Source organism: Procambarus clarkii, chromosome 47, assembly GCF_040958095.1.
Source record: "Procambarus clarkii isolate CNS0578487 chromosome 47, FALCON_Pclarkii_2.0, whole genome shotgun sequence".
Lineage (NCBI taxonomy): Eukaryota > Metazoa > Arthropoda > Malacostraca > Decapoda > Cambaridae > Procambarus > Procambarus clarkii.
In genome coordinates this window covers 20,060,763-20,074,928 of record NC_091196.1, presented here as the reverse complement: position 1 = coordinate 20,074,928, position 14,166 = coordinate 20,060,763, and the positions used below count along the sequence as shown (strand labels likewise).

The window sequence follows — 14,166 nt, the reverse complement described above, 5'->3', positions numbered from 1 at the left end:
TTCAAGGATATTAACTAACTGGGTAGAGATAGACTGTTTAGCATTTGTGACAAAAAACTGAACGAAACGACATGGCTGGAAGCTCTGATGAGTCGTCACAGGACATGGATAAACATACCACAGATTAATGAGCCACAGACCAACGCACCACAGACCAACACACCACAGACCAACGCACCACAGACCAACGCACCACAGACCAACGCACCACAGATCACACCACAGACCAACGCACCACAGATCACGCCACAGACCAAAGCAGCACAGACCAACGCACCACAGATCACGCCACAGACCATCGCACTACAGATCACGCCACAGACCAACGCACCACCTGGCTCTCAGGGACAATATGGTCGCCTGACCTTCATAGCAATATATGCGCCGAAGATGTCTCCTAACAGTTATCTCGTCTCCTCTAGACCAGGGGACCTTACCAGTGCTTATAAGCACTCTACATTCTATACATTATCTCTACAACAAAAAAATGTACTTTTTTGAGGGGTGGGGGACAGGAGATAGAGATGTAAAATAGATTTTATACGTGAGGGAATTCATGTCGTCCCAAACAGTCTGTGTCTATGTGCTATGAACTGGAGGAGGAGAGAGCCAGAAGAGTGTCAGTAGGTGGCTCAGTAGGTGGCTGGACACCGCAGCGAGAACATCTTATCATCGCTATCTTCAATCTCCACTTCAGGTACCACTACGCATCATGTAAACACAGAGAACGCAATCTTGCTCACATATTCCTCCTTGTTAAAAAGTTCCGTCGACAGCCAAGGAGGATTGTTGGTATTGACTTGCTATGAAAGCCAATATTTCTATGACGAGTTATTAATTAGGATTTCTACTTCCCTCTGGCCTGGTGTATGGGTACTGTGGTGGCGTAGCAGTAATGGCGCCCGTTCCACACCTCATCCACGCTATCCCTACATGGATAGAGGAAAACAAGAAGTTCTTCCTACCGCCAGTCTGCAACAAGATGATGTGAGTCTGCAACGTGATATGGTCTCTGGCATATTCACGACAACGCTCATTCGCAGTAATGTTATGAATGTTTTAATGCGCTAGTTTTGTTCATTAATTGTGCACCCATTCCCATCCTGTGGGTGGTAGTGGACCCCCATACCCATCCTGTGGGTGGTAGTGGACCCCCCATACCCATCCTGTGGATGGTAGTGGACCCTCATACCCATCCTGTGGATGGTAGTGGACCCTCATACACATCCTGTGGGTGGTAGTGGACCCCCATACCCATCCTGTGGATGGTAGTGGACCCTCATACCCATCCTGTGGGTGGTAGTGGACCATCATACCCATCCTGTGGGTGGTAGTGGACCCCATATCCATCCTGTGGGTGGTAGTGGACCCCATATCCATCCTGTGGGTGGTAGTGGACCCCATACCCATCCTGTGGGTGGTAGTGGACCCCATATCCATCCTGTGGGTGGTAGTGGACCCCATATCCATCCTGTGGGTGGTAGTGGACCCCATATCCATCCTGTGGGTGGTAGTGGACCCCATATCCATCCTGTGGGTGGTAGTGGACCCCCATACCCATCCTGTGGATGGTAGTGGACCCCATACCCATCCTGTGGATGGTAGTGGACCCCCAATACCCATCCTGTGGATGGTAGTGGACCCCCATACCCATCCTGTGGATGGTAGTGGACCCCCAATACCCATCCTGTGGATGGTAGTGGACCCCCCATACCCATCCTGTGGATGGTAGTGGACCCCTATACCCATCCTGTGGGTGGTAATGGACCCCCATACCCATCCTGTAGATGGTAGTGGACCCCCATACCCATCCTGTGGATGGTAGTGGACCCCCATACCCATCCTGTAGATGGTAGTGGACCCCCATACCCATCCTGTGGATGGTAGTGGACCCCCATACCCATCCTGTAGATGGTAGTGGACCCCCATACCCATCCTGTAGATGGTAGTGGACCCCCATACCCATCCTGTAGATGGTAGTGGACCCCCATACCCATCCTGTGGATGAGTAGTGGAGAAGGTTACAGAGGCACATAACGGGCTCAGGAACTGAACCCCAAAATAAATTTGACTGGGAAAGTTACAGTTTTGATAAGCTAGTTTCGCAGCTTAATGTGTATGTCAACAATGGGTTCAAGAACTGGACTGCAACATTCTCTAAGCTAAGCAATTGATATATGCGGTGAGCTAGTTACACATGATTAGCTTTGCTTACCATGCGCCGCACGCCCGCTCAGGGTGCGGTAGTGAAGGTTCAGTTACTCGCACTCGCTAACGATAGATAGTGGACTCAAGATGTTTGGCTAAGAATGAAGTACTCACACATTTATTGAACACTTGTGATAAAAACTGTCTCCAAATTCTGCTACATTTTGACGTTCATATACATGGTGATGGTATGTGAGTAGGCCTACTGTCAGTTTAGAATTGGTCACATGTACTTCAGCAGGTGTTGCGAAGTGTCAGTTGTGTGTGCGTGTGTGTGTGTGTCTCCAGGAGGACAGGCTGCTCTATTGACAGGTGTGTGTCTCCAGGACTAGCACAGGACGAGGCTACTAGCCCTGGTCGAGGCTACTAGCACAGGACGAGGCTACTAGCACAGGACGAGGCTACTACCACAGGACGAGGCTACTAACACTGGACGAGGCTACTAGCCCTGGACGAAGCTACTAGCCCTGGACGAGGCTACTAGCACAGGACGAGGCTACTAGCCCTGGACGAGTGCCCGCGTGTGAAGGTCCTCCTTCCCTGGCTAAAGTGGATCTCAATAACCTCATTTGCAGTGAATGTCGACCACTCAAGTCACTCCAAGTATACAAAAAAGAATATATATGATAAAGGACATACATAAATTTACCCGAGGGTCACCATCAATAGTGCCCTTGACGGGGAGAGGAACCCGGCACGTTCTCAATTGTCCCCCCCCCCTCTATTATTTACAAGCCCATTAAAATGGTTAGCGGGAAAGAAAAGGACTGCAGATAAGAGGGAGATGCGCTGAACGAGCTGACACAAAGACACAGCACAAAAGAGCCAAATAGGAAGAATGTTCGCAGATTGTTGATAGTGAGGATGCTTTGTTGAGGCCATGAGATGGTGGGAGGGGTGGGAGGGGAGGGTGGGAAGGAGGGTCAGCACAGAACCAGGAAGGTCTCGTGTGATGAGAGCCTGCTCATGTCATGAGTGAAATTAGAGGCTGCTAAATGTCACAGCAAGATGAGGCTAGTCATGTCATGAATGAGACGAGGAAATGTTCTTTCTTATCCCCCAGCGTTAATTGGAAGACAAAATAGTCTATAGATAACAGCTTTTGCTTTCGAGTATAATGTACACACACACACACGTCTTGCTGTTGTCGAAACACTGTGTTGCCGCCTCCAGGCCGTGTTCAGGACGGTGGGTAAACACATTTGTGATGCAGCGTAGCTCTTTTGCCGAGATTCCTATCACGTCTTCCCAGACTAACAGCCAATTGAGAGTGCCTGCTTCTTATCTATCGATGACGCAATGCACAGTGTCTATTGGCAGTATATACGAATATACACTGATAGCGCATATCGGTATCTACCAACAACAGCCCCCCCCCCCCCGAGCCTCAGAGATAGCGATATACTAATAACAAGAGAGTGGGTTGCATGCGTTGTTTCCGAGGTGATGGAGCGCTTCTCAGCAACGCACTAATTGGTAAGGCTAATGGGTTATGTATACAGAAGCGGCCTCGTATGAGCCAATAGGCTGTTTTGTTGAAGTCTTTTGTTCCTGAAATGTGCTTTACAGCTATGAAGAAACTTTATCATGAAAAATGTTGGTTAGTCGATAGTATCTTTTGTTTTCTCAATCAGATTAAGTTAGAGGCCTTATAACTTTGTACAATTCATAAATATCAAATTACACACACACACACACACGTATATTTTTGTGTGTGTGTATTAATTTCCATCCGGCGGCATTTATATATATTATCCAGTATTTTTGTTTCTTACAGTTATCCTTATTTGAAATTTTCGCATTATTAAACACGAAGGTACTTAAGGAAATTCCTGTTTCAGTCCTTCGTGGTCTGACACTGTCACATTTTTCATCACTAGTTAATTTTCGTGATTTACACACACGTGTGTTTGTGTATGTGGAGTGGAGAAAAAAAGTAGTAGAAACAGTTGAGAGGCGGGCCGAAAGAGCAGAGCTCAACCCCCCCAAGCACAACTAGGTGAATACACACACGTTGCAACCCGCTCTCGCACAATACAGCACATATATGATTTATTGCTTATAGTCACTATTTCACTTATAAATAAGCACATATGTGACATACTAACTTTTCCTCTCAGTTTTATTAAACAATAGAGATTTTATACAAAATTTGACAATATCCTGAGTTACTTTACAATTTATTTAAATATTCTAGTTTTGTTTTATTATTTTTATAAAACTGTAATATCAATATAGGTATAGGTTCAGTATTAATTGCAATATCTTAACATATTAAAAAGGTTAGGTTAGGTTGTGGTTTTCTATTCAGCATTTCAAGGTAAACTCAGATATTCACAATAAATTAGTATGTCACATATGCACTTATTCATAAGCAGGATATTGACTATAAGCAATTGCGAGAATGGGTTGCAACCACACACACACACACTTATATATATATATATATATATATATATATATATATATATATATATATACATATATATATATATATATATATATATATATATATGTATATATATATATATATATATATATATATATATATGTATATATATATATATATATATATATATATATATATATATATATATATATATAAATATAAGTGTGCGGGGGCCAAGTATATATATATATATATATATATATATATATATATATATATATATATATATATATATATATATATATATATAATCACTAAGAACTCTTTGACCCGGCCAGGATTTGAACCCATGCCGTCTAGGATCACCCCTAAACGTACACAGTACCGTGACCACCGCACCAATGATCGTCTATATAAGGATTGGTCAGCCTTGGTGCTTGGACCATTTGGTCACCATTTGGTCCGGGAGACATCTCCCGTCACGCAGGGTGCAGTTGCACCTCCACAGATCTCCAGTATCATCTTTTGATACTGGTAATGGCTCGAAAGGGCCACCACTTACGGGCTATTCATGCCCGTGCCACCTCTTGGGTGGCTTAATCTTCATCAATCAATCAATCAATTGGTGCTTATTAACTAAGCTCCCTGACTGATCAACCCCCGACGACACACATGGATCCATTTGGGTACAGTTTTTCATCAAATTCTGGCGCATGCACGGGCTGCACTGAGTTCAAGCTGCAGTTTGGGTACAACTTGGCCCCCGCACACACACCATTTTTCCCTGGTGATTTTATCCCGTTAGATTCTGAACTGCTGCAATGTTTTGCCATTTATGGCTGCGACGATTATGTTGTTCCATGGATTCATAAGCCTGTGAGCGAAAAAGAATCTCGTTTTTTGTCCTACGTTGTGGCTTCTTGAAATTGAAGCCGTTTCTTTCATTTATATTGGCGGTTTTTTCAGTTATTTTGCCGTTTCTTTCAGTTATTTAGCCGTTTCTTTCAGTTATTTAGCCGCTTCTTTCAGTTATTTTGCCGTTTCTTTCAGTCATATATTGCCTTCAGTCATGTGTTACCTTCTCTGCTTGGCAGGCACGGGGATGGGCAGCTTAAGGTGTTCTATGTGGGCGGCCCCAATCAGCGGAAGGACTTCCACATCGAGGAAGGTGAAGAGTTCTTCTACATGGTGAAGGGTGATATGAATCTCATCACCCTACAGAATGGTGCTTTCAAAGACGTGATCATCAAGGAGGGCGAGGTGAGTGAGTTCCAGCACTCTGAGCGAGGCTTCACGCAGAGGGCGAGTTCCAGCACTCTGAGCGAGGCGTCACGCAGAGGGCGAGTTCCAGCACTCTGAGCGAGGCTTCACGCAGAGGGCGAGTTCCAGCACTCTGAGCGAGGCTTCACGCAGAGGGCGAGTTCCAGCACTCTGAGCGAGGCGTCACGCAGAGGGCGAGTTCCAGCACTCTGAGCGAGGCGTCACGCAGATGGCGAGTTCCAGCACTAAGCGAGGCTTCACACAGAGAGCGCTATATTCTCACCTCCACGAATGCATGCATGAAACCCTAAATATAACCCAGACAGCTCCGATACACGTATACAACTGTTTTCATTCCCTTATCTAAGAAGGTAGAATTTTAACATCAAATGTCTATAATTTTTACTTAGAGAGTCGAGGTCCCACGAATAGGAAAGGTGACAGCCCGTCAACTTTGCGAGCTGCTGTAATTTATAGTGCATCATATTTTATCCGTTGGGGATTTATACACCAAAAATACGATGTACTGTTTAAGAGGACATGTTTACAGAGGTGTTATGGTGTAAACCCGAAAGGTTAACTCTAGTGTGCACCACCTTTCCTACAAGTCAGATGTGTTTCCCGCATGTTTTAGTCAGGTATGAAGTTGGATGTTGCCTTACAGGTGTTCCAGTTGCCGGGGAAGGTGCCACACTCGCCCCAGCGGTTCTCTGACACAGTGGGTCTCGTCGTCGAGCGGGAGAGAGTCAAGTCCGAACTCGACTGTCTCAGGTATTCTCCCTAGCCCGTCCTCAGGTATTCTCCCCTAGCTCGTCCTCGGGTATTCTCCCTAGCCCGTCCTCAGGTATTCTCCCTAGCCCGTCCTCGGGTATTCTCCCTAGCCCGTCCTCAGGTATTCTCCCTAGCCCGTCCTCGGGTATTCTCCCTAGCCCGTCCTCGGGTATTCTCCCTAGCCCGTCCTCGGGTATTCTCCCTAGCCCGTCCTCAGGTATTCTCCCTAGCCCGTCCTCAGGTATTCTCCCTAGCCCGTCCTCAGGTATTCTCCCTAGCCCGTCCTCAGGTATTCTCCCTAGCCCGTCCTCGGGTATTCTCCCTAGCCCGTCCTCGGGTATTCTCCCTAGCCCGTCCTCGGGTATTCTCCCTAGCCCGTCTCAGGTATTCTCCCTAGCCCGTCTCAGGTATTCTCCCTAGTGCTTGCTATCGCCCACGGTGGCAAATCAGTATTTCACTAATACATTTATCAACTGACAATGAGATTTTCATATAAGTCTATTTTCTCAAATTTAAACTAATATTGTTATATATCGGTAACGTTAAGTAAGCCGTTTTTTATGTTGATTTGTGGAGTATATACAATAATGGTTGAAAGTGAATGAAGTGAGTTTCGAATCAGTGTATTTTGTCCATATGATACTGTTCGAATCAGTGTATTTTGTCCATATGACACTGTTCGAATCAGTGTATTTTCTCCATATGATACTGTTCGAATCAGTGTATTTTGTCCATATGACACTGTTCGAATCAGTGTATTTTGTCCATATGACACTGTTCGAATCAGTGTATTTTGTCCATATGACACTGTTCGAATCAGTGTATTTTGTCCTTATGACACTGTTCGAATCAGTGTATTTTGTCCATATGACACTGTTCGAATCAGTGTATTTTGTCCATATGACACTGTTCGAATCAGTGTATTATGTCCATATGACACTGTTCGAATCAGTGTATTTTGTCCATATGACACTGTTCGAATCAGTGTATTTTGTCCACATGACACTGTTCGAATCAGTGTATTTTGTCCATATGACACTGTTCGAATCAGTGTATTTTGTCCATATGACACTGTTCGAATCAGTGTATTTTGTCCATATGACACTGTTCGAATCAGTGATTTTGCCCATATGACACTGTTCGAATCAGTGTATTTTGTCCATATGACACTGTTCGAATCAGTGTATTTTGTCCATATGACACTGTTCGAATCAGTGTATTTTGTCCATACGATACTGTTTGATTCAGTGTCATATGGACAAAATACGGATTGCCGCTGACTAGAATAGTCCATATTACACCCGTCCATAAAATATTGACCAAATGTTCCTTAACTCGGTAACAGTTCTGCAATTTTAAATTAAATACTAGTTTTACAAATGACTGATAACATATTAAGTTCGAATTTTTTCCTCTATCTCGTTTCTTATGTTCGAATCGCACCTCTCTACAAATTTCAATCACGTACTCTACATACACAAAATTGCCAACAGTACCAAACCATCTAACCTAACCTACCCTAGGCCTATCTATACTCATATCTCCGTGACATTTATATCTTGTGTTCTGTATTTTCATAACACCACACGTGCTTCTCAAGTTGTATCTTTCCAATGTTTAATTCTGGCGTTTCCCGTTCATACGACATTATTGTCTTACAGCCGTACATAGGTTGGCGCCACCACTCCTTCGTGAGGGACTACGGGCTCACTATAGCCCGTGCTACTTGGAACTTTTTGTTCCAGGTAGCGAATCTTTAACAACAACAACATCTACTTTATATCATCAGTATTGTTTGCTAACACTGCCCTAGCACACACCTCGCTACAGTTGACTTCGTTCTTTACTCACAATCAGGAATCCCGGGTTTGATTCCTGGAAGAAACAGAAATCGTCCAGCACGCTTCCTTTCACCTAATGGTTCAGTTTACCTAGCCTCTGTCCTGTGTGACAGTGAATTCCAGCATCATCCTCACTAACATAAGATCTAATTGAATTACGCAGATTAGGCAAAATTGTAATTAATTTGGTCAATAAAGATGTTAATAATAATAATAATGACTGGTTCAAGTATGTTTATTGAGACAAGAAAGAAATACATCTCAAAGGGATAGAGTAGCTTAGGCTATTTCTACCCCCTTCTTAATGACTGACTGGTTAGTGGCCGCCGTCACGCGACCTTGACATCCGGGATGGACTGACAAGTAAGGTGAGAGGGCAAGGAACCCGTCCCCGTGTCCCTGGTAACCCAGCAGTAGAAAGCTGTGTGTGGACCGGCTATAGCCTCCATATACGCGTTACAACATTTGTTCTCCCGTACGCACTAAATCATAAACCTCAAATAAACGAAACTGCCCAAAACCGCTACGCGTACTAGTGGTTGTACAAGAATGTAAGAACTCTTGTATACATAAATAAATAAAAATAAAATAAAATAAATATATGCCGCCACCACCCGTGCACACCGACAGCAAAACAGATTGCGTAAGGTACTTGGCAAGTGTACATTCAGGTTCACGAACTCTTTAGGCTACATCGGTCAACATGGGAAGCTGTGTAATTAAGGCGTCTGACTCCACACGTCACTTCTCATTCCTTCCATCTGCTAATGTGACACTGCCAATATTCGCTGTAAATAACAATTGTCATCTACACTTCCTTGGAAATAAAAATTTCATTCGCCTGGGCTCTAGGAGACTCGAACCACTGACTCCACGCGTAAGGCCGAAGCTCTATCCACTCAGCTATAAGTAGTCTTAATAAGGAAGGATTAATAAGGAAACTATTGCATAGCAGCAGTAGCTGCTGCTGGAATCTTTCCCAATTAAGACTACTCATAGCTGAGTGGATAGAGCTTCTGCCTATACTTTTTCGCCTGTGTCCTCTATTTTGTGTACTATTTATGTCAAAACCCCGCCCTTTTCTACCCTGTTAATTCATTGTCTCACCTGGACGTGGTGACCAGGTATTACGTGGAGGGAACGACGGAGACGTTGTTTGAGAAGTGGTTCTACTGCAGCGACCTGGCTGTCCAGCTCCAGCCCGTCATCAAGGAGTTCTTCATGTCCCAACAATACAAAACTGGAAAACCCGTCCCTGGTCAGTGTGTGTGTGTGTGTGTGTGTGTGTGTGTGTGTGTGTGTGTGTGTGTGTGTGTGTGTGTGTGTGTGTGTGTGTGTGTGTGTGTGCGTGTGTGTTTACCTAATTGTGATTGCGGGAATTGAGATTAAGCTCTTTGGTTTATCTCTTGCAACTTCCAATAAACTCATGCACAAATTCCTGAGCCTATTGGGCTCTATTATATCTACAATTGAAGCTGTGGATGAGGTGCCGGGAACCCCTCCTAGTATAAAATAAAATGCCTATCTTTTCTTCCGAGGTTCGAGGCCAGATGGTTCGGGCTAGTCTCACCCAGCTTCCAATATGAATCATGTTGGGTAGGTGAATGTCATAGGCCAGTCGGTGTCGGCCCAAGTGAAATGCTTTAAGAAATATCGGCATTTATAGAGACCTCCCCCAAGTGATTTTCATGACGTCAAGTCTGAAATATTATTTGTTTCTCACAGTTAATTATTTTCAGTTAGTTTTTGTTTTAGATTTAGCTACTCGGGACAAAATGTCCATGTAGCACGGGCTATGTTGAGCCCGTAAATAGTTAAGTGTTTTGTAATATATTTTCTGAAAGTGGGGTGGTAAAAGGGGAAGGAAATAGGGGGAAGAGGGATGGAAGAGAAGAGGGACAAGGGCAGGAAGAGGGAATGAGGGCGGGAAGAAACCCAGGCACAGTCTGGTACAATATGGTTCTCATTTGTTAACCTAATCTGCTGAGTGTGGGAGCAACACACTGTTGTCATATCGACACGTTCCTCAACACCCATAACATCTCTCCCTGCACAGGAACCATCTCCGAGAATCCACCATGGGTCCCCGACGCCCTCAGGATCGTGGAGGAGCCATTCTCGCTCGCTAAGTGGCTCAACAAACATCGTGCCGAGGTGTGTTTATTCCCTGCCCGTCGTCCCCTGTTCATACAGAGTTCCCCGCACTTACACCAACATATTTTCCGTGTTCAAAACCAGTTACCCTTTCCTCAATATATGTTCAACTGTTCATACTCGGTTCCCCTCCTCCCCAAACATATTCATCCTTACACATAGAAATCAAAATGGCGTGAAGCATCAAATTAACAAATCCACAAGGACCATGATATGAGGGTTCGAACCTACGCCCGGGATCATCCTTGTGAGGGCAGTATAGCACTCCAGGTTGCAATTCTTTTAAACATGTTGTGGCATAGTCGACTAAGGCGCGTTTGGGATAATCCAGGGCATAGGTTCGAACCCTCATCACGGCCCTTGTGGATTTGTTCATATTCATCCTTGAATACAGTCAGTGCCAATATCCCCGAACTTAACACCAAAATATTATTTTAAGCACAAATAGAGTCTTTTCTATGGATAGAGTTTTTTTATATTAACAAGCTTAGGTATACACAATAATGTGCTGCTACCCAATTCTATATGAAAGATTACACAGTGTTGATCAAAAACTAGCCATAAGTTCATCAAATATTCCCATCTCACAGGATGATTAGTAATATCTGTACATGGAATCAGGGGAGAAAATACCAGCCTCAATTAAAAAACAAATCAACTCTGACTAAAAAAATCAGGAGAGAACATGAAATGTAAGGCCTCTTTACATTTCTAAGGAGATTGTAAGATAATTGCTAAGGAAATGTAAGAAATATATTAGCCTCCACTAGCAAAATCTGGGCACAGCACAAGAATATCTTCCAATATTCTTGAGTGTATGAAGTATTTACAGAGCTCAAAGTATCTCATGCTATTTGGTCTGAAGTCACTTATAACAGGGCAATCACAGATATAGTGTTGAAGAGTATGCCCCAGCTCTTGTTCACATAGTTTACAGTTGGAATGTTCACTATAGGGAGATTCATTACCTGCAGCCATCTGCCACAGATATCAATATCCTAGCCTAATTCTGGCAATTACAATGTCACGAGCTTGGCTGATATACTGAATATTTGCCTGCAAAAAGTTGTGATGAAATAAACTCGTAAGATATATTATTATTAACTAACACCAAATTTATATGTACTGTACGTTAAAGAGGATTCCCTCGAGAATATTGCTAATTGTTAATAGTAGTTTCTTAGACTGCTATATATATTAATTTTGTTCTTTTAAAATACCATTAACTATTCTTTGTTAATATTTCAACAGTATATTCAAAATGACTTTGACTTGGGGGATAATTCGTACTTGACCTCTCACAGGTGGATCAGGAGGGTGAGAAGCGGTTGTTTGACCTCAGCTACCAGAGTGACGTGGTGGCACTGGGGCGAGGCTCCCACCATCACCACCTGGCGGGAGTGGAGACCTGGCTCTGGCAGCTGGTGAGGTCGCCATCTGTTGTGCTGGGGGGAGGGTGGGTGGCCTCCTGGGTCTTCTTGCACCACTCCCATCAACAATTCTTATACTGGCCACCACAATACACACCACCAATTGCACCATGTATTATATAAACATTCTTGGCCCATATTTGTATACTTAACAATTATTTATGAAATATGAAATAATAATTTATTGTTATTTTGTCTTAATTTTAAGTTAGCACTTCAGTTTCATCTCAAATGTTGTACATTTTAGATAAAGAAAGCATACCGCGAACATAATATATTGTTAGGACGCGAAATACTGTTACATCTTTTGGGTTTCGGGAGAGCAACGGGGCTCGTTCTCCACTCACAATTGGAGTTCCGAGCGAGACAGAAATGACTGGGCACGTTTCCTTTCACCTAATGCCTCTGTTCACCTAGCAGTAAATAGATACAAGGACGGGGGGAGTTGGTCAATTGTTGTAGAGATGCATTCTGGGGAAGGTCTGTGTATATACATACACAGGGATATATACATACACGGGCGTGTATGAACATACATATTCACAGACAACGTGTTCATATACATTTATATATACACAGGAAGTCTATTTATTTAGATACACAGGCTGTGTATGTAAATATATTTTACTATATCATTATACATGTAAATACATAGGCTGTGTATTTACATACACTGCCTGTGTATTTACATACACTGCCTGTGTATTTACATACACAGGCAGCCTGTCCCCGGCCAAATAAATCATTAAATGAGATTGTTGATATGACAGGAAGGAGAGAGCGAGGTCACCATCGGGGAGGACACCGTGCTGATGAGGCCTCAGGAGTCCATGTTGGTGCGGTCAGACACACCCTTCACACACACACGGAAGGAAGGCTCCTTGTGCCTCTCCGTCGTCATGGATCCCAACCAGAAGAAGCGCGCCTTCACTCACCTCAAGTAGCCTCGTCTCCGGCGTGCCCTGGCAGGGGGTCCACCACCTCAGCCATGATGACCCTTCCTCATCACCTGTCTTAACGCTTCATAAACAACTCTCAACACAAGAAGGGACCTCCACACTTATATATAAAGTGTGCAATAATTTTTCACATTCCCTAATGTTTTTTCTAAGATAAATGTTATAGTAATTAAATGGTATTATTTGATTATATATATATATATATATATATATATATATATATATATATATATATATATATATATGTCGTACCTAGTAGCCAGAACTCACTTCTCAGCCAACTATTCAAGGCCCGATTTGCCTAATAAGCCAAGTTTTCCTGAATTATTATATTTACTATAATTTTTTTCTTATGAAATGATAAAGCTACCCATTTCACTATGTATGAGGTCAATTTTTTTTATTGGAGTTAAAATTAACATAGATATATGACCGAACCTAACCAACCCTACCTAACCTAACCTAACCTATATATATAGGTAAGGTTAGGTTAGGTAGCCAAAAAAGCTAGGTTAGGTTAGGTTAGGTAGGTTAGGTTGACGAAAAAACATTAATTCATGAAAACTTGGCTTATTAGGCAAATCGGGCCTTGCATAGTAGGCTGAGAAGTGAGTTCTGGCTACTAGGTACGACATATATATATATATATATATATATATATATATATATATATATATAATATATAATATATAGCTTGTAATTATTGTTTACAATATTTTTCTGTGAGTTTAGCTCTTAATGAAGATTAAATTAAGTAGCTAAGAGTCCTGCCAGCCTTACAAAATCAAGCTTGATATAGGTAATATTGAGGCATCTACATATGTACTGCATCTTTGTAATCGACATGTGTTGCAGATACGATAAACAAACTATAATGTGTGATTTTTGTTGTTGTTACATTATTCAGGTCATTATCAGTATAGGACTATTATATTTTATGAGGTTCAATATATTTTATTTTTAAATGTGTATTATAACTTCATTAATTAGTGCACAATTTTATTATTTTGTAATTTAAGTTCTGAAAGTATAACTAATAAATATAAAAAGTATTTATTCAAGACTTGGTGTTTCTTTTCATTAAATTGAGAAAGATCAACTTCAAAATGAAAGTAAACTATTTTGTACAGTTTCTGTTGATATTAAAAACTTCC

At 42.5% G+C, this 14,166-nt stretch overlaps 1 protein-coding gene across 3 annotated transcripts; it reads left to right on the top strand.

Annotated features, from left to right (window-relative positions):
* The first annotated feature begins 560 nt into the window (after positions 1 to 560).
* Positions 561 to 14,075, top strand: LOC123762960 (3-hydroxyanthranilate 3,4-dioxygenase). Of its 3 annotated transcripts, none has more exons than XM_045749812.2 (8): positions 561 to 697; positions 894 to 987; positions 5,692 to 5,857; positions 6,522 to 6,628; positions 9,594 to 9,727; positions 10,526 to 10,623; positions 11,928 to 12,047; positions 12,824 to 14,075. In XM_045749812.2, the coding sequence occupies exons 2-8, from the start codon at positions 896 to 898 to the stop codon at positions 12,995 to 12,997; spliced, it is 891 nt and encodes a 296-aa protein (XP_045605768.1). In that variant the 5' UTR covers positions 561 to 697; positions 894 to 895; the 3' UTR covers positions 12,998 to 14,075. The 3 variants fall into 3 exon arrangements, with proteins under 3 accessions (XP_045605768.1, XP_045605767.1, XP_045605769.1); XM_045749813.2 differs by having other exon boundaries at positions 570 to 697; positions 891 to 987; XM_045749811.2 differs by lacking the exon at positions 894 to 987 and having other exon boundaries at positions 567 to 697.
* The last annotated feature ends 91 nt before the right edge of the window (positions 14,076 to 14,166 follow it).

Bases quoted from the DNA above. Each gene is read 5' to 3' on its own strand.
- LOC123762960 (XM_045749811.2), top strand. From the start codon at position 582: ATGTGCTATGAACTGGAGGAGGAGAGAGCCAGAAGAGTGTCAGTAGGT. The intron at 5,858-6,521 runs GTGAGTGAGTTC...GTTGCCTTACAG, and splicing joins TGATCATCAAGGAGGGCGAG to GTGTTCCAGTTGCCGGGGAA. The intron at 9,728-10,525 runs GTCAGTGTGTGT...CTCCCTGCACAG, and splicing joins AACTGGAAAACCCGTCCCTG to GAACCATCTCCGAGAATCCA.